This window comes from Budorcas taxicolor, chromosome 7 (genome assembly GCF_023091745.1).
Source record: "Budorcas taxicolor isolate Tak-1 chromosome 7, Takin1.1, whole genome shotgun sequence".
In the NCBI taxonomy this organism is placed as follows: Eukaryota; Metazoa; Chordata; class Mammalia; order Artiodactyla; family Bovidae; genus Budorcas; species Budorcas taxicolor.
This window is the reverse complement of record NC_068916.1, coordinates 69,783,985-69,805,473: the sequence shown is the minus strand read 5'-3', so window position 1 is coordinate 69,805,473 and position 21,489 is coordinate 69,783,985. Positions and strand designations below refer to the sequence as shown.

Genomic DNA, 21,489 nt, shown 5'->3' with positions numbered 1-21,489 from the left:
TAACAGTGTACCTTCTGCTGTATAACTATAAACTGTGCAATTTTACTTAAAACTGCATCAAAAGCGTTCCATGCCAAAGACCCACTCATCAATAGCTCCTCTTGTTAGACTTGTACAGCATAAGCACCAGTTATTATGTGAAATAGCTATGCAATTTTCTGCAGCTCCCAGCTGTTATTTATTTAACTTGAGTTTATTACCCTCCGTGCTTTTATATTAAAATGTTCATTCATTTCTCTCTCCTGTCTCCAGGTCGTGGTGTCTACGACAGTCAATGTGGATGGCCATGTCCTGGCAGTCTCTGATAATATGTTTGTCCATAATAACTCAAAGCATGGGCGGAGGGCTCGGAGGCTTGACCCCTCGGAAGGTACGCCCTCTTATCTGGAACATGGTAGGCGAATCATTTTCATTGGTTGTCATTGCTACTTTAACTGTGCATTTATTTGGTTTCTTTCTTCCAACTCCACCATCTTTTCTACCCCTTTTCAAATTTCAAATGTCCTGTTGAACAGTATTGATGCTGAATATTTCAATACAGAAAGATATCTCGGAGGCCCAGGCTTTCTTGTTGCACAGGTCCCTACCCTGGAAATGGCTGACATTTCCATCCTTATGTTGGAGAGACAGAGGGAGATTGGACCACTGCTTTATTTTAAACTGCCACTTGATTTTAAAAATAGTGAAAGGCCAAAGCAGGGCAACAAAAATCCTGATTTTGAGTTTTTTGAGATTTTGAGTATTTTGAGTTTGTGGTTGACCTGATTGTATAATGAACTTCACTTTCTTTACAATCCTACTGGTATGTGTCTGTGACCATACATTTAACTTCATTTGGAGATAAGGTTCCAAAGTGTTGGTTGGATGTGTTTCTTTTTGCATATAAATTCCAAACTAAATGTCCCTTCCGTGCCCTGTGCATGCCCCACCCCTCATCACCACATGGTGCAGCCTGCTTTATATAGGCAGATTTTGGTGGGGAGAAATCATATTTGTCTTCATTTTATGGCTAGTTAGTTGTACCTTTGAGAGGACTAGAGGAAACCAGACAAAAATTTGAAACAAAGAAATTGAATGCCACTCAAAGGAACAAGAGGCTGGACTGAGCATATGTCCAAATGTTTCTGAGTTACTTGTATATTTATATAGTGAATCCGTCTATTCATCATCCACCCATTCATCAACCCATCTATCCATCCATCATCATCCATCCTCTGTCCAGCCATTCCATTCATCCTTTATTTATCCATCCAGTTTTCATCCATCCATCAATCCACCCAAAAAACTGTGACTGAGTCTCAACTGGATACCAGTCACTGTGCTAGGTTTCCTCCAACCTCCTCAAATTAAACTCTTCACTTATTTTCCCCATTTCACTTTCAGTTTGCTAGGTCATCAGAATTCTTTTGAAAACACTACCACACAGAGTACCACCTGATTGCCTGATCTTTTGGTGGACCATGAACTGTCCACGATGTAGTTCATAGGGTAGAAAACTCCTTTCTCTGCTGGCATCTCAATTTAATAAACACACTACTGTCACCATTTTTGCCTGTTTTTTTTGTGTGTGTATGTGTCTGTGCCTAAGGAATACACAATCTGTACTTTTTATTAATTAGCCAGATGGAACACTCTTAGAAGGGATTCTATGCCACATCCAGTTTTACAGTCTTTTTAAAGTAAACCATCATCTTTCAAAAGCTGCTTCTTTATGGTTTCATTAGTGCTGAGATGGATGGATATTACTTTTTGCAGGAGGCCATTTGAAACACCTGCTCATGATTACATTCCTAGCTCCATTTCTGTACTTAAAATTATTCGGATCCTCACTTTATAGTAATATTGCCATTTTTATACCCTTGGAGTCACTTCAGACTTTGTATGATTAGAGAGATTGAGGTGAAAGGAAGAAGGAAAAATAGGTAAATACTCAGTGGATACAATTTGGACAACAGTGGCTTAAAAGCCAAAGTCTTGTTTCCAACTCTGACCGTTAGTTACTGTCCTGTCTGGGAACAGACTTGACTGTCAGTTTGGTATCTGACAGTCATGGGTCCATAGTTCTAAAATGTGCTCCATGTGCAGACCACACCCAGGTTCCCATTCCTGCCCTTGGGAAGCTGGTGGGAGAGCACATGACACCTTGCAAATCATCCCTCCCCCAAAAAACCCCAACACAAACCAGTGCAAGACAAACTCACTAGCAAGGACACCTCTAGGGCCTAGAGGTCAGGAACATTATTTTACATCATGGCATGGTAGAGGAAGAGCCTTGAAACCTAAACCAGTTCTGAGCTTCACTTCTAGCCTTTGTGTGACCTTGGACAAGTCAGCTTACCTTTGAGGATCCTTAGTTTCCTTCTCGGCAAAGTAAAGGTGATGATCTCTGAGGGGTAAAAAAAAAAAAAAATGTGCCTTGGGTGGGGGCAGGTCACATACAGAGGGGAAGTTGGCTGGGTGGAGACTGCGGAAGAAGGGCAAGTTCATGCTCTGCCGACCCAAGCCCGGGGCAGTTGTCATCAAGGGCAGGGAGAGCCCAGGTGGGCCAGATGTTCCCGTCTGACCAGAAGTAAAACTCTTTCAATTTTTAATTGTTGGTAACAAATTACAAAGTGTTTTAGCCCCTGAAGGAAGAACAGGGGAAGAAAGTCACTTAGGTAGAAGACAGCCAGAGGCTCACAGTTTGAGATTTCTGGATCAAAATGTCTGTAAGCTACCTTCCAGCTGGAGCATTCTCCCTTCTAGGTGGACATATTAATATTTCAGTTGGGCTAGCATTTGTATTCTAAGTTTTAAAGACAACATTTTATTCCTCAGCTGCAGGTGACCAGTCCACAAATGACCATATTCTTCTTAGCATACTACTCAAGAAATAATGACATTTCACCGTGTATTCATGGTTAACCATCACTGGGACCTGAGTGTGTCCTATCTCCTTCAGCTAGAGGGCCTCCCTCTCACCAAAACCTGACTTCATTTCTACCCAGCAGAATAAAAAGGCAGACACCTGGAGGTTCTCAGTAATGACAGTAACGTGGAAATCTGCTTCTCTGCAGAATGAATCAACCAACCACACATAACCACCCACTCATTTAGACACTTCAAGCTGACACATAAATATCTACTCAGCAGAGAGTGACTATGGGCTTCTTCATGATGCTGTGTGGGAGTGGACTTTGATGCTAATTCACATCGACTTGAGGGTATAGTAATACTTTATCTTGCTATTAAACAATCCTATTTGAAACTGGCTCACAGAGCCATACCCCCTCGTCAGCCCCTCCCTCTGCCACCTCCGCCTCACAGAGCTGCCCCACAGTGAGACTGCAAGCGCCGTTTGCACCTCCTAGGTGACTTGCAGGAGCCTTGTTTTCCCTCATTCTGGGCTCCCTACCATCTCATTTACAGGTAGCCTGAATTATTTTGAGCTATTCTGCACATCTCTTTTTATATCCTGCTTGTCAGGTGGTTGGAAGAAAGTTCTGTTTCGTGGCTCACCTTTCTGCATATGAGAAATAGAGACCACACTTTGCATTCATGCCGTCTTCCCTGTGTGACCCACAGACTCACAAACCTCCGTGCTCAAATAACTGTCCCTGTATTTCAAGTAAGAGAGCTGACAAAGGCAAATTTATGTCGTAGACTCCTGTGTGGTCCAGAGAGGGTGAATCCTGGCACACTGTAGCTCATGGTAATTGCACTCCCTCCTATTTTTTTCCTTCATTCATAAATACTGAGATTTTCTTTGGCTGGATATTTATGAGAGAGTTTAGGCCAGTGAGGTTTTCTCTTTAAGCAGTAGTGTTAGGGAAGATGTATAGTTGTGGAGAGAGGCAGTCTCAGAACCCAACTGCTCTCAGGATTCTGATTTCTGAAAAAACGTAGACTTGGGGTCAAAGACCCTGAGCTGACCCCAGGGAAGGTAATGCACAGCCCTGGCTCCTGTGCCCTTCCAATCTCCGCATCACTTGGGCAAATTCCTGGGGACTGTGTGCTAGGGATCTTCGAAGGGCTTGCAGGGTATATTATCATTGTTCTGAGATTTCAAGTGGTGTTTATTTGAATGTAAGGCCACACGTGGCATCCGTTTCTCTATTTTTTGCCCCCTGTTGGAAAAAGCAGTGCCCTTACAAAGCTGCAGTGTGGGGACCCTGCCAGCTTGCATGCGCTAACACTTTATTATCTAATGATCTAATATGCAACAAGGCAAAGTGCCGGTGCTCATCATTCTGACATAGAATGCTGGGAGAAGTGACTAAATTACTTTATGTACCATTAGCGCTAGCAGCCATGGTGAACTCACCGGCAGCATTTATGCAAATGGCTATGAATACACTACTGTCTTTGTCAGGGAGCCGGCTGACAAGCACTTTAAATGCTCATTTTTTTAAGGGGACTTTTTTTTTTTTTTTTTTTGGCGTGCATGTGTTTTTCTCCCTCCCTCTACTCTCTCCCCTTTCTGTATTTCTGGGTAACTTGCCTCCTCCAGGGTTCTTGGGGAAATCTGAGGGGGTTAAGAGCTCATCTGTCACCCTTCCTGGAAGTGCAGTTAAGGCCTTGGTGAGATGTTCTTGAGATTAAGAGTTTTTAAAAAAAAAAGTGTTACAAATTTGTACAAACCTTGATATTTACTTTAAAAATCAGTAGGACTATATTATTTTACTGTTCCTGAGTTCTGACCCAAGGACTTAGTTTTTTGGCTCAAACACAAATGTTTAAAGACACTTCTGGCTTTTTAAATGGAAAGCGATTGAAATTTAGTTTTGTGGGCATCGGATACAAAACAATTCAATTTCCCTTCACAGTAATTACAAAGATTGAAATGTGAAGTATAGTGATGCCAGGATCCCAAAATAAAACAGAAGTGGGATTTGGTCAAACTAAAAATCCTTTGTAGAATAAAGATTGAATAGTGTTAGACTCGCTGGGCCATCTCCTTGCTATAAGTACAGTGGTGGAGAAAGAGAATCCGATTTTCCCAACTACCAGTCAGTTCTGACTTTTCCATTGTAGTGGCCCCTTCCAGCTGCCCCTGACAATATGGTATTATTCTTGCTCTTTAGCATTTGACCTTCTTTAATCCTTTTGCTCCAGACAGAAGTGGATTTTTGCTTCTGTTGCTTGCCCCTGGGTATCCAGCCCCATTGACTTGCAGCTGCACTTAAATGTGTTGTTTTCTGGATGTGTGGAGAAAGATGGTTCAGGCTTGGGGAGATTACTCCAAACTGAGAGACAGTATGGAGTTTCCAAAGACACAAAGGGCCCTCTTCTCCCCTCTGTGTAATGAGGCCCTCAGAAGCGGCTAGTGAGTGTCTGTTGGACTTAGAGGGAGGAAGATGGGCTGACTGGAGGGCTGGATTCTAGTCCTGTCGCTGCCATTGACTAGCTTAAGGGAAAAAGTCCCTTTGCTTCTCTGACCTCAGTTGTGTATGTTTTCTCAGGGCTAGCTGGGACCATCTCTAGACCTTTCCACGTGTACTATTTTCTTTTCTTTTTTAATTGAAGGAAAGTTGCTTTACAATGTTGTGTTGGTTTCTGCTGTACAACAGCCCGAATCAATCATAATTATGTTTATATATGTCCTCTCCCTCCTGAAACTCCCTCCCCGCCCCCATCTCACCCTTCTTGGTCAGGCTCGCCTCCCCGTGTTGTATAGCAGCTTCTCACTAGCTATCTGTTTCACACGTGGTGGTATATCAATGTCAATACTACTCTCTCAATTCGTCCCACCCTCTCCTTCCCCCGCTGTGCCCACAAGTCCGTTCTCTACATCGTGTCTCCATTCCTTCCCAGCAAATAGGTTCATCAGTGCCATTTTTCTAGATGTCATGTGTATCACATGCACTATTTTATGATGCTCCGGACTGAAGCGATTGACAGGCACCTTCACTCAGCTGGTACCTCCTGAGGTGCCTGTGGAGAAACAGAGAACTCCAAAGACTTTTCTAGTATTGCCCTTTCTTAGGTGTCAGTAACGTTGACCTCAGATCATTCCTTCCTCCATTCCTTCATACTAAGCCTCCACCACATGCCAGACAGGGAGCTAGCTGCAGGAGCACAGGCAGATAGAGTTGCTGTCTTCTTAGAAAGTATGATGTAAATAGAGAAGGAAGATGCTAAACACAGTTTACAACTAACTCCTTAGACTTGTGCATCAAAGGGGAACCATAAAAGGAGAGGAGGAATGAAGTGTCAAGAAAGCCTTCTTTGAGGAAATCTCACTTATGCCAGAACCATGAGATGAGTAAGCTTTCATCTGACAGAGGGCGGAAACAAATATCCAGGCAGATGGAAGAGCATGTGCAAAGGCTGTTTTGCCTAATTGAGTCCAAGGAACCAGAAGCAGCTTGCAATGGCTCCTATTGCTCTGGCCACAGAAAGTGGCAGGAGATGAGTTTGGGGAAGCTGCTGAAGGTCAGATCATGCCAGGCCTGTGTGGATGCCTAGGCCATGGTCAGTGACAGTTGTGAGGTGATATGGGAGAGCCAGGCAGGGCTTTTAAGAGCTCGGGGTCAATTATGCAGACTCCTAGTATGTCGTAAAAGCCTGGGGCAAGATTGCTCTGAGTGACTTATAACCTTGCCCTTCCCTCCTAGCTTTTGGGAGCTCATCAGGGAGTTGACTGTACCTTGGAGCTGTACCCCTCATCACTTCTCATTCTGTTAATAGTGCATGTCTTCAAAATAGGAAGAATGTCCCAAATTTGGAGAGTTCTTTCTCCAGATGGTTTTGTCTTATCGAATTTCTTTTTTCATAAATAGCTTAGCAAGAGTTTACTTTCTGAACTTGTAGAGACTCACCTTTCTAAGGCCTTTAGAATGAAGGGCTGCTGTGCTTTTGGATGTATGAAATGTATATTATCTAACCCCAACAAAGAAAACTAGATGATGGAAAATAAAGAGAAACATACTGTCCCAAGTCTCTGGCTCCCCTCCCTCCATGGTCAGTGGCTAGACACACACCTTGTCCTGAGTGAAGAGTCACTGAAGTATGGATGGTCGTCTAACACAGCCCTTCATATTCCAAAGAAGAAAACTGAGTTCTGGAGAGGGCATTAGCCAGCTTAGGCTCACATGGCTAGTTTCCATCAAAATCCACTTAAAGCTGTGCTTGCCCGTGGTATGCTGACCAGTAAGTAAGGATTTCAGGGGTTGCACTGATGTCAGGGGATGTAGGGTCCACCCGATGCCTTTCCAGTTCTGGCTGGCTTAGACTTGCAGGAATCTCTGGGATTCCAAGGTCACAAGAAGAACATCTATGAAATCTCACCAACTTCCTGACAAACGCAGTGCACCTTCAGAACACAAGGGCAGAGGATGAATGACTCAGAGCTTTACGCTTGGACAGTGGCCCTTTATGGGACTGGTTGTGCTGCAGAACTCCAGCCAGGCCCATTTCAGTGAAGGGTCTAGTTTAGCAGAAAAATATGGGCATCATCTCTTGTTACCGAGGGTGGCGTGTCACTTCTTATCAATTGATTTTTTTCCTACTTGAAAAGCAAGACAGATGCAAGAACAGAACGTTAGGGTTAAGAATATCCAGATGAGTTATAGAGGACAGAGACCCCAGATTTTTAAGCATCACATCAGGTCTTTTCCTTTGAGCAGCACAGAAGGTGTCTTTTTGTCTTCACCTTGCAATAGAAAGGACCTGGCAAGAAGTCAAGATAATGAACAGGGATGTAAGTGAAGACTGATTTTCAAAGTCTCCCTTGAGTAATCCACAAAGCAGGTAACCCCAGAAATCCTAACACTGGAGACTTGGGAGCCAGTAAGTGCTCAGCATCAGGCAGATTAAAGAGTTCATAAGCTACAGGGCACTGCTAAGCTGGTGATCTACTCTGTCTTTATTTGAATATGACACCACCAGCCAGCACTGCTGACAAAGGAGAAATAGTGCTCAGACTTTGCCATCCTGCTTAACAGTGACCAGGCAAGGTGATAGTATGTATTCTTTTTCTTCTTATTGCTCTTGTTATTTTTGGACTATTATCAGCTAACATTTAGGGAGCATTTGCTAATCATTTTACTTATATCATCTCATCAAATCCTTCAACAAGGCTGATAAGCTGTAACAGTTATTTTCCTCAGTTTACAGATGGGAAAACTGGGGTTTAGAGAGGTCACCAACTTACCCAAGGCCACATTCAGAGCTGAAACTGGGACCCAAGCCTGGTCTACATAATGACAGAGCTCTGCATATCAGTAGGGCTGACAATCATGACACAAATACTCACTGAGCCCTTACTGTACTGGGCACATAGTACTGTGGGCAACCCATTGTAAAGATGAGGAAAGGGAGACTAAGGATAGCTTAAGCAACTTGCCCAGAGTTACACAGCAAGGATGTTGGAAATCTAGGATTCAAACCCAGAAAGCTTGACTTCGGAGTCCATACTTTGTTTTTTTGCCTTCTTTTTAAAAAAACTCATTTATTTGGCTGTGCTGGGTCTCAGTTGTGACATGTGAACTCAGTCCAGATGTGTAATCTAGTTCCCTGACCAGGAGTTGAACCTGTGCCCCCTGCATTGGGAGGGCAGAGTCTTAGCCACTGGACTACCAGGGAAGTACCTTAGAGTCTGTCCTTTCAATTACTTACTCTATACAGTATGCTAATATTCTTTCTATTTCTTGTCCTACTGTTCTTATTTTTTTTTCTCAATACAAGTAAAGCAGTTATACTTACTAGTTGTGCTTTCAAATAGACCTTTGAAAAGTTAATCCAGACATATCTTTTCTTGTTTTTAATGGGCATATTACATATGTTTACCTTAGAGTTTATTTTCCTTCAATAGCCTATTTTTCTCATGGCTATAGTCAAATCAAGAAAACGCTTCTTTTATTTGCTGACATATATGTTTTTCATGGGGCTGGTAAGATAAGAGAGAGAGGCTGGCTGGTAATATTTTATTTATTTGCAAGGATGGTCTAACTCATCTCTGTAGAACTCATTTGCTGACCATATGGACTCTCTGGCATGTATTAAGTTAAGTGTTAGTCGCCCAGTCGTGTCCGACTCTTTGCGACCCCATGGACTACAGCCCACCAGGCTCCTCTGTACAAGGTAGAAAAAAAGGAGACCATGAGATTAGTGTGAAATTGTGAGTTATAAGACTGGTAGGATACTAAGAATCTTGTTGGGGTACTGAAGAGTTACTGAGCTTCACCCCTCAAGAAATAGTTTTCTTATATAAATTTCTTGACAAACCTGTCAACTGTGGGAAACTTCCCACAGTTTATTTGGTGTTTTGTGTGACCTAGTAAATGAGTGAACCACACCTAGCTTATTTTAATAAGCACATAGTGTCAAGGGAGGGGATGGGAGGAGGGGGCAGAATGGTGCTTTCAGCGGATAACTTGGACAGAACATTTAAACCTTTTTTTTTTTTTAAATTCGGTTACAAAAGCATCATAATTCCAGTTGTGTTTATCTGCATAACTGATTGTCTCAAACCAAAGGCCTCTTCCTAATTACTTTCTACTTACTTGAGGATATCAGAGGATTCATGTAATATGAATATGCAAATAACTTCTGTGTACTGGTCATAAATCTTATTAAGATAAGATATTTAGGGGCACATCTTTTTGTTTGAACCTTTTCATTCATACATGTAGAAATAAATAACAGAGCACTGCCCCTGCTTTGCTATGTGACATCCACTGTGTACTTTGATTTCGGGGTCTCAGTTTCCTCATCTGTTAGTTGGGGATAAGGGGCTTGCTGAGCCCTTTAAGCCTTGATGATTTGTCACTTGAACTCAGCTGATCTATTGAGCTGTGATACACTCACTGCTTTGGTGAGTGGCCACCAAAATACCAAGGTGATGGTCATTCCACAGGACAGACCTGAGGCCACTTCCCTTTACCTTGGACATTTATGCAGGAGGTTGGCAGTGGGTCCCAGGAGTCCTGAAAAAGCCACACAGTGTGCCATACACAAACACTTGTGCCTTAGGTAGCTCTCACCTGGCGTTCTCTCTGAATTCCTTCAGCTGAGATAGTGTAACATTGACGTCACTTGATGGTTAGCCGTGAGATTTTGGACTAGTTTCCCGTGCAGTATGTGTATCCTTTTAGGTGGTGGGGGAAAACATAAAAAAAAAAGTAAAAAAAAATAGTAATGTCTATTTAGATATTATGGATAAAATAGATAACTAATGAGAACCTACTTTATTGCACAGGGAACTCTACTCAGTGCTCTGTGGTGACCTAAATGAAAAGGAAATCTAAAAAAAAAGGGATATATGTATATATGTGTATATATATATATATATATATAGCTGATTCACTTTGCTGTGCAGAAGAAACTAACACAACATTGTAAAGCAACTATGCTCCCAACAAAATTAAAAAAAAAAACTCTCAAAAAATAGTTATGTCTATCTTAATGCATAAGGAAAAAAAAACAAAACAAACAGAAAACAAAAATAACCCTCACCATAAACAAAGCATTCCCAAGTTGTGACCTACAGCTGCTGTTGCTTAGGGCAAGACTAAATTTAAAGAAAAAAGTAAGTCAATGTAAACAAAAATAGCAGCTATAATCTTAATTAAGTCATAAAGTAAGTGATAGGAGATGGAGTAAAATCAGGACTGAAGTTTGGGAAACACTGTTTTGGAGGGCTTAGGGCGTTGAGGGAAGTAATAATTCTTTCATGTCACCAGGAAACAGTATAGGACCCTGGGAAACACTTTTTTTTTTTTTTTAATGAGTCGTATATTGTTTTTTTAATAGAAAACCTTTTTAGTTCAGTTTTCCATGAGAATAGACTTAATGTCCTCTTAGGATTTTGAAAATCAAAATGTCTCCCAAGCTGTAAACTCTGTTTTCATTTTTTTAAACAAGTAGTGTCTGCATGTCAGAGAGCAGAAATTGGCGTGGAAAGGAGGATTTGAGTCAAGGAAGAGCATCAGCCAGGGTCCACCCAGGCAGCGCATTATGATAATATATACGGAACCAGCTGGACACTGAGCAAAGCTGACATTGTGTTGTCAGGGGCAGAATCGCCCATCAATTTCGAAGATAGGATTTGAGTTCAAATGACAGAAAGAGCAGCAACTGTGTTGAAACTGATGCATGGGGGAGGGGTGGGGCAGGCAGGAACCAGCCAGGCCTAAAGACAGGAAGTGCTGGTACCTCCGGAAGGGGGTGGCTCTGTTTTCTCATCTGGCTGCTACCCTTCCTTCTAACCTTAACATCTGTCAGCAAGATCCACCTGGGCCCTTGCATGATTAGAGCCCAGTGCAGGAGGAGCTTAATGGTGCTAATTTTAACCCTCATGAGAATGGAGTGCCTGCTGCTCCAAGGGGGACCGATCAGCTTAGGAAACCTGATTCCACAGAGCCTCAGCTTAATTCAGTGAGGAAGCCCAGTGTGGGTGTCATAGCGGTTAATAACCATTGGACAATGTCTCAACTCTTCTTCAGCTGCTCTCTTTAGCACCTTAATATCTTAACTCTGATGATTCTTCGTTAGTACGTTTGCTTATTCCATCAGGTATCTACTTATGTTTATTTATTGACTGCCTGCTCTATTAGACCACAGAGATGCAGAGGTGAACAAGGTAGGCACTGTTGTTGACATTGTGAGGTATATGGTCATGTAAGTGAGTCTGTTTATGTGTCGATACAAAGCAAATAATTGCACATGAAATTACTTAAGTTGAATGATGGTCAGCACTATAAGGAGGAACGCAGACTGCTAAGGGAGCTTTAAACAAGAGAACACAGCCAAATCTGAAGAATCAACGACACTTAAAAATAAGGAGTAGCATTTGTCAAGCAAGTAGGAAAGAGCAGTTTAGGCAGAGGAGAAAGTGTGTCTGAAGTTTCACATGGGAACAAAATATTAGAAGCTTGGGGGAGAGCTAATCAGAAAAGTGCCTTAGGTCTGAGATCCATGTTTAAGAAAATAAGTTTGAAAATTTTCTATAGATTGCTTTCTCTTTGACCAGGAGAAGTGGATCCACTGTATTTTTGTGATCACAGGCTAACGAATTCTTTGCCCAGTAAAATGTTAGCTTTCAGGCCAATGTTTCGAGTGATGGTGGTTTTGCTATTTTGATAGCAAGCCTTTGAGCATTTACTACCCATCAGGTTTAATACTGAGCACATTATATCATCTCTTTTAATGCTCTTAACCACCATAGGAGGGCACTACCATTATTCTCTCCACTTAGTAAATGAGGAACACTGAAGCCATCTTTCAAAAATTTGGTTGCAGCCAAAAAGAAAAAAAGAGTGGGGTTTTGTGCCCCCAGCACTTGGACCTCCAGCCAGCTGACACAGGCGGCCATCACTACTGTTCTTTCCCGCTCTTTAGTCATTGCTGATTCTCTTGCATTGGACTTCAGAGGTGGAGAGAAATTCTCCTGCCATTTGATCATGTAATATAATTCCTGCTTCAATTGAAGCAAATTGACAACGTTATTCAAAGGCAAATTGAAAAGCCAGATCTGTGCTAAATCCCCAGGGTACGTTAGTTGGCATGTGCAGTGATATATGGGAAGGTGCTTTTCTGGGTTAAGATAAAAAATCCTGGTATCACGTCACGCTATCGGGCACCCCATCTCAACCTCTGTGTGCCAGCTTTGCAACTTGAAATACTCAGTGGACAAAAATGAAACTTTATAGAAATTAGGTGATCATCATCCTTATCAGATGAATACGATGCCATCTTGAATCTAGTGTCCTCAGAAAATAAGAGATTTATCTGGAGAGGAGCATGAGAAGTGTAAGGCATGGATTGTAGGACTTTCCTGCCAGCCTGCCTTGGGCAAGTTGGCTGGGAGATGACCTAGTAATTAAAATCCTGCTTAAACGTATGCTGCTGGTCAGTCATAACGAGGCACTGACATGGGAAACCAGACAGTAACCAGAGAAGGAAAAGAAAAGTGAAACACAAAAGTAACACCATCGAGCCCACAGGGCGCAGAAATAGAACTGAATTGGCTGAATACTTATCTGACCACTAAGCATGAAAGCGGAACCCAGGTATTAATATATTTTTATCCCAATCTGTGAATTTAATATTTTATGTGTGAACATATGCTCCTGGGTGGCTGGTTTATTTAATTGACAGTTGCAATCAACAGGACACCAATTGTTCAAACCCACGTTCCTCCCCCCATAGCTCTGGGGGCGATGTGTAGACCAAGCATACGGGGAACAGAGACAGGGACAGTGTCAGGCTTGTGGGTTCTTCTCAACACATCAGTTTCTTTCATCCACTTTGGGGCAGAGCAATATACAGATGTCAAAAGGCCTAGAAATAGCAGTAGACTCTGGCTGTTACTGAGAAGTATGATTAAAATTAATGTGGTTAGTACAAATCGAGAACTTTTTTTCATTCTTTATGATTCTTAGGCCACTTCTCTTTTGCGCACAGTAGGGAGGGCAGCAGGTACTGAGCACCTACTGGGCTGGAGGCAGATGCTTTAGGCTATGTTGTGTGTGGGGCTGTGGATGAGGGAATGTGCCCCAGCATTTCTTTTGTCATTTCTTAGTAGAGCGGGAAAGCAGAGTTTGGGTTATTCTTTGTTAAAATCTCCTGGCTGAATCACCAAACCAGCTGTGTTCTTCCAGTAACAATTTTGTGCAACAAATCTATAAAGTCAAACCTCAGATTCCTCTACCTTTCAACTCTGGCAAGATCCTAGAAACTCTCCTTGGTTTAGTTAGCTAATGCCTGTGGAATCCAGTCTGTTGCTCAAAAAAAAAAGTTGGAGAATCTAACGGTAATAGGTTACCATTTTAGGGTAACCTATTTAATCTGTAAACTTTTATCATTGTGTATGCAAAATCCTATAATGAACACCGTTGAAATGGATAATGTCCAGGTTGAAAATGAAAGTTAAGGAAAACTGTGCTATACTTTAAAAATACAAGCTCTTGTGGTACTAGCACTTATATGCGATGTTTGGACTCTGTGTGTTTAGCAGCCCAACTTACAACAATAGAAAATCTTCGCAGCCTCGAAGTCTGGCAGTATTTCCAGTGTTCCTATGTTTAAGTTGGCACCTGTGGTATTATATTAGGATGCCATTTTTTGAACTTGGAAACAGAAGAAGGTAAAGAGAAATTTTACTATAATTCATATGTGGAGCTGAGTCTTAAGGGAAAAATAACTTTACTTGGAAATAGAGTAGTAATATTCTGTAAAGTTAATAAATACCCACCCTCTGTCTTGGGAATAAGGAATTTCACAACTAAGATTTTATGGGACTTAGGCTATGTTTACATGATTGAAGTGAGTATTGTAGCCAAACTGAGCAGAAATTTCAAATATACCCAAAATTGAAGGGTAGTTTGAGTGTTTTAAATATCTGTCTTTATTGACCACTGTGGATTCTCAAAGTCTCAAGTTCAAATGAGTTCCCAAGAGTCAGTTACCTCATTTGTAAACTGGAATTTAGAATAACATCTCCTTGCCCACCACTTGATATTAAGAATAATTGAGATAATATATGGGCTACCCCTTGAAAATATAACACTACTAGTTAATTGTCAAGTATTGGTTAAGTACAGAGTACTGACCCATCCAGTTTATGAATGAATGAAGTCCCTGCCTTCAATGGATGTGTTGATAGTTGGGTTGATTTGCATACATATACACATGCCCAGCTGTACACACACCTCCGTATGTGTATAGAGGTAAAAGTTCAAGAAAAATATGCAATAAGTGACAAATGAATGGGAAAGACATGAAGGAGTTCACTGAAGGGGTAGTGTTTGTAGAGTGGGATAGAAACAACTTCCCACAAAAGACCAGTCTTTTGGCAAAATACTGTTTGGGTGGAAGTGAATGGTATAACCTCCTAGTGAAGAAAGGAGGTTTCCTAGTGGAAGGAGCTTGGAGACAGTGGATTTGGAGAGCCAGCCATCATCATCTCTGTTTTCTTTCTGTCTTCCTCTTCCCTTCATTCTGTCTCACTGTGCTGAGCTCTGTACACTTTAACTCGTTTAAACCTCACAAGGTGAGTGCTCCTGGATTATCCGCAATTAAAGTGGTAGGTTTAAGAAAAGTAAGTTGCCCGGGCTGGTAAGTGAAGAAGCTGGCATGTGAGCTGAGGCATCCTGAATTCCAGAGGCAGTGATCCACATGCTGCTGAGCACTCCCTCCAGTTTGGGAGAAGTGGGGGATGAGGTTGGGAGGGGAGAATCAGCTAGGCTCCTAAGGGTGGACTTGATCTGTAGGGATCCCCAGTCACTAAGGGGAAACCACAGAGAGGTTCTGAGTAGGGCAGTATCATTTTGAAAGTGGACGTCAGAGGAAGGTTAATTTGGGATTTGGTATGTAGACAGGACTTAGCACCTAATTAATAATATGATAGTAGAAATGAATCACAAGCAAGCAAGAGTGAGTATTTGCTCTTTGCAGCCCAGATAGAACAACCCAGACCCCAAAGAGTAATTTTTGAGGAAGCTGGGTCAGTCCAACGTGGAGTTCAAATGGAAGTGGAGTTCCCACTCTCCTTTGCTCCTCTGTCTGGATCAGTTTGATGATACACATCCCAGTGCTTGTGATGTCATGGATCATCACCACGGAAACATCTGTGTTATAACAAACACTGGAGTGCAGCATCACTGAATGTGTCAGGGAGGAGAGGAAACTGGCTCAAAATGATAAGGTTCCCAATAATAAAAGTTCACTGAAATATGTTAGCAGTAGTAGCCTTGGTCATGGAAAGGTAAGCAGTACTCCTCTGAAAAGCACAAAGCAAGAGTTGTGCAGTGCTAAAGGTTGGACAAGGTTGATTTTGAGATGCTGCTTACATTCAAAACATGGTTTCCTTAAAAAGTCACTATCTATGCTGTCTTGCGTGATGACGGTAGAAATCCTTCAGGAACACAGAGCTTGTCTCCCAAACTGCTTATAGAAAATCTTTTGCACAGCAGAGCGGGGATGGTTGGGGACTTCTGTGTTGTTCTGGGAGAGAGCTTGAACAAACAGAGACAGAACTGACAGTGGTTGTGGCTGGTGTTTATTGTTTGATGAGTCGGTGGCAGTGTTAGACATGCAGTTTCAGAGATTAATGACTAAAAGATGATTGGCCCTCCAAGGATTCATAGATATTGCATACTGACAGATCAGATCATGGTTGAATCCAGCTTGAAGTCATATTTAGATTTGGTTTGCATGGTGCTTTAAGAAACTATGTATATGTTGCTTTACCATTAAAAATGGAGATGTTTTACATGAAAATCTGGATGTGCCCATTCTCTTAATATTCAGAAGGGGTGGTCGTGCAGGTAGTATTGCCACATTCTCAGATGGCGATGATTAAGTTAAACTGGGAAGTTGTGTCCCTTTTGGGTAAGGGGGAGATACTCTATAGTTTCCCACACTCCCCACCTCTTCCATTGTGTTGCCCCTAGCCCATTTTATTTATTTCCTTTCCTGTCTGGCCCTGTGAACATTTGCTTTTGTGATCACTGTTGGAAGGATTAGAGATTAATTGTTCCTAGCACAATTCGTGGCATATGGAGGACACCCCATAAATGATTATCTCTGATTATTCCCTGTCAATGACTGGCTCATTATTTATACTTGAACTATACATTAGCACAGTCCCATAGAACTTCCTGTGATGGTGGTTCTATTTCTGTACTGTCCTCTGTGATAATCGCTAGTCACATGGAGCTGTTGGCCAATGTGGCTGGTATGACAGAGAAAATAATTTTTATTTAATTTTCGTTAATTAAAAATTAAATTTCAGTAGCCGCTATGACCAGTGGCTACCATACGGGGCAAAACAGATTTAAATAACAGAATCGAACATCTGGTGCAGTGTCCTTGTTTAGGATAAAATATAGAGAATCAACAGTGGGACTGTATGTGTGTGTGTGTGCGTGCGTGTGTGTGTGTTTATTTTGTAAGAGATTACTTATAGTGGATTTCATCAGTTAGGATCACTTATTGGGATCACCCCTTATCACCTGACTAGAATTCTTGTCAGTTTAAGGAACCCCACACATATGTTCTACAAGATGTTTTGTCAATAAGTGTAAGTCTACTTAAGCTTGAATGGGAAGTTTTGCTGCTCTCTGCTCCCTGACTGTTCAGTTAAGGGTACTGTGTAAATATAGTAACTAGACGTATGTGTGGAAAAGCCTAAATTTTTGATGAGCTGCTTGCTGCTGCCATTCGTGATGGCGCAGAGCCAGAAACTAGGATTACCAAGGGGACTGTGGGCAACCCCTGGAGCCCCACTAGACTGCTAGAGGGATCCTCTCTTCTCAGGCCTGGGGTTCCACAGGCTGCTGGCTCTTGTGTTCCATCACAGGTGTAAACCCAACACATCCAATGACCACGTGGCCATAAACCAGACCCAAAGTAGAAGTCCAGAAGATCCTTCTTTCATGCCACTTATTTATTCGTTTGTATCTTGGTTTGCTTCACTGAGCCCAGCAGTCATAGGCCTCCCCTGTCTTTTGTTACAGGGTTGGAAACCCCCAAACCATCCACCAGGCTCTGGCCCTTTGGCAACTTACTGGTCTCTGTCTTGCAACTTGCCCAGAACCAACTTTTCCAGCTGAGAAATGAGTTTAACTTCACTGCTTTAACTGCTCCTAGGGATAGAGGCACAGGAGGGCAAAACAAACATCAACCTGTTTCACTGAAGATGAAGCTGAGTTATAACCTCCACCCCGAGAAAGCCTCCATAAAAACCTAGAAAACCTAATGAACACGATAGAGACAGCTGTTGCAGATAATTTTATCGAACACCAACTAATACTTGAAGGGGAGAAAAAGAACAAAATATACACGAATATAGTCTCCTTGGATCATTCATCCAGTCGGAATTATATGTCATCTCTTCTTATAGTCAGATCTAGAGAGAGGACACAGGTCTTCCTTTTCTGTCTTTATGTGCAAACGTCAGTGTAAACCCCTATTAGAACAGTGAATGGAGTGAGTCCTAGAGTTCAATGGGAGGAGAAAAGCCTTCTAACAAAGAACGTGGATTCTCCATACTTTTAAATTCCTTCTTAGAAAAATTCTTTACAAAAATGTTTGCTAGAAAAAGACCAAGCTGATATCAACTCAGATTAACTAGTGAAATGTAAATTATCTGCACACATCTCTGCTTTGAATGCTGAATTTAGTCTGACTCCCAGACACAAGGAGGCTAAAAATTCATATTCAGATAAGGAAAGGCAAACCTTGGAGAACAGATGGAGCAGAGTTCAGTATAAAGGTTTAATCCTATCAGGCTGATTCCTGTATGACCATCTGGGTAATCCGGCACACACATTCAAGGCCTGTTAAAAATACGGCTCTAGCCAAGATTAGCGTCACAGATTTTCCACTAGACTTGCTCATATTTGACTTTATGATTTTCCAGACCCAGAGAGATTGCTTGCAAATAAAGACTTGAGGATTCCATGAAGAAGCAGCGACATTTTTTTTTTATCCTGAAAATTGTTTCCTCTTTTCACAATATTGGGTGTCCATTTTTGGAAAGTTATTTTCATTTTCCTTTCTTCCATGACTTTCACATCTAGAACTTCGTATAGTAGGATAATAAGGAGAATTGGGCTAAAAATAATTTTGTGCGTGAAAGTTCTCCTTGTCAGGAAGAAAAGAGTTATTTACTTACTGTATAATCAGAGGCAAGTGAATTTACTATTGTTGCAACAAATATCACAATTGGATCCATGAATTATTTATTTTGAGGGTTCTCTCACCCTCCATGATTATTTTTGTCTGTTGCAAAGGGGTTGCTGACAATCATCGAACAACAACAAAAAAGAAAAACTGATGTCATTATTTACTATGAGCTCCTCTAGGATTAATATTTTGTACATTTTAATTTTGGATTTGGCAGATCAAACTTGAGGTGGGAAGCAGTATATTCTTACCTCTTTGAGTTATGAAATTCTGAGCTTCCGAAGTGTTTTTAACAAACAATTTTTGCATATTATGAAACAATGCTGTGTTGTGTGTCATTAAATCAAAAAGCCTTCAGCAAATCTTTCAGGTGCAATTTAGAAGTTACAGGTACATCAAAATGTCAAGATTTTTCACTGCTCAGTTGTTAAATAACCCTGTGTAGTGAACTTGCACAGAGTTCTGGATCACAAATAGACAAACTCAGAAATCCAAACATGCTTGTCTTAGAATGTTTGGACTACAATTGTTCCACCAGGATTTCTGTCCTTCCCTTGTTCAGATCTGTGCCCACTGATTTTTGAGCAATTTTTTAAGGTCAGAATAGAAAAAGAAATCTGCAAAACAAACAGGAAGTGGATATAATTTGGGCTTGCTTTGTAGTCAGCATATGCATAGTTTGGAACTTAGTTCTTCCACTAAGTTTAAATACCCCTAGATGACCCCTCTAGGTTAACTGTGCGTTGATACAGATAGGTACTGGATCTACGTTTCCATCTAGTGACTATGAATCTTTACTTGTTTTCTGGGAGAGCCATTAATGTTGTCAAAGCAAAGGGCTTTCTTGCTGAAAGAAGTCACTTTGGAAAAAAGAATGAAAAACTCTTGAAGTACTTGATCTCCTCATTTAATATTTAATAGATTTAATTGCATCTGGTGTTGAGAAATATCTATACCATAGGTTACATTTCTCTTCAAAATGACAGTCACATACAAGTACACACGGTGGAGGGTGGGGGACACAGAAGGAGGGAGGCTTTTTTGTATATATAGTATATGATTCTTTGCCAAGTAATATATAGATATGCTAGTGGATGGGGCAGTCAATGCAGACCAATAACAAAACAAAACCAAATAAAAACCCTAATAATAATATACTTAAGTGCATAAAGCAATTGCTAAAGAAAATAAAAGGCAGAAATAAATTTGGTTACTCAAGTTAATAAGTGTTACAAAGAATGGTCCATCTTGAGTGAGAGAACGTCAAATGTGTATATCTGTTTATTAACTAGGAGTCTGTGGTGAGGTTATGAAAGTGAAGTTTGTACCCCCTGGTGCCAGGGTTCAGGTCAGGCATTATAACTGCTACTGGTGTCTAAGGCTTCCACTTGGAGAGGGGCTGAACTTAGAATAGATTCGCTTCCTGTACATGGTGAAAATTCACAGGGCCAGGCTTCCCATTTGGGTCAAACCCTCCATTTGCCTTCCTCCCTGGCTAGCAGCTACCGGTTGTCCAGATCAAAGAATGCAGGTGCTGCTGCTGCTGAGCTGTGAGCTGTCAGGAAAGTCATCATTTCACTTAAAAGGAAAACCCAGCAAAACAATAGTCCAATTAAACAGGAAGGGCAGATAATCTGTTCACTGAGTCCAAGTGGGAGTACCTTGTGTCCCCATCTCTGGAACCGTCTTACGCCCAAGCATAACCTCACCAAAATCAAGTAGGTACAAGGGAGAAAAAGGCTTGAGATTTTATGAGGTCACAAGTGTCCCGCAGAAAGGAGCTGAGCTCATGGGTTTCGCAACATTTTCTGCCAAGTCTCAAGAATTTGGGATAATAACATTAAAGTTAATTCCTCATTTCTGAAAAGATTGCCATTAATCTTCATTCCAGGCAAATGAGAACCTTAGGAATAAACATTCTAGTTTGTAAGTACTGATGCCAAATCCACCTCCTCAGTAAACTTAGCTATGTTAGCAAGTCACTGGGTTGAAAGTTCCTAGGAAAGTTTTATATTACATTATATGATCTGTGATGGTGAGACTATGATGTATTCTAGAAAATAAACTGGTTAGTGGGGAACTGATGATGACAGTAACTAATATATTAGCAACTAGAATCCTATGTGCCTGGAACATAGTAAAACAGCAAAACCCAAGCAGGCACTTGCTGCATTTTCCCAGGAGTCTGTGAGGTGGTACCACTGCTGCTTAGAATGGATGAGAATAGATAGGGTAAGTGACTGCTTCAAGGTCACACTTAGTGGTAAATGTGGAATTTGAACAGCTGGAGCTCTGGCCCATTTTCAGATGCTATAATACCCTGAATGTTAAAATCAACCTAACATAATTGCATCTTGCTATCTTTACTCAGAGGCCATTAAGGGTTGGTGCTAGCATCTTCACCTGCATTGTAAGCATCGGTATCTGCTCTGTAGAAATGTTCATCAGTAGTAGAGAGTTCTAGATAACAGAACAGAATGCTGGAAAAAGAGGGCTTCCATTTTTGAATATACCATACACAAAAGAAATGGAAAATAACCTTCAATGGAATTTTATTTTGAGATTTAAATGAGTTTAGAACTTTTCTGGATTTGTACTTTTTACCAACTAAGTGTTGTTTGCCAGTGGTATTTAAATACAGGGATGGAGAAAAGAACCAAACAACACATCTCTAATGAGACTTCATTATAATGAGACATCAACTGTTGCAAACGCCTCATTTTAGGGAGAAGCGATGGTAAATGCTGCGCCCAGGTCATCTGTTCGGCTACCCCAAACAAGAGAGGTATTGATCACGGTACAAAGAGATTTCAGAGGCAAAAATAAGAGCAGCCCCAGGCCCCTGTTGATAGCTGCACACACCACTAATTCACCTCA

The 21,489-nt window shown here is 41.4% G+C and overlaps 1 protein-coding gene across 2 annotated transcripts in view; it reads left to right on the top strand.

Moving 5' to 3' along the window:
* EBF1 (EBF transcription factor 1) overlaps nucleotides 1-21,489 on the top strand; it is a 405,187-nt gene that overhangs the window by 270,720 nt on the left and 112,978 nt on the right. Inside the window, exon 8 of one of the 2 annotated variants that reach the window (XM_052642605.1) lies at nucleotides 253-370. In XM_052642605.1, coding sequence (XP_052498565.1) covers nucleotides 253-370 — 118 coding nt within the window. Of the gene's footprint in view, nucleotides 1-252; nucleotides 395-21,489 lie in introns of both variants that reach the window. The other variant, XM_052642604.1, reaches the window with a different exon arrangement.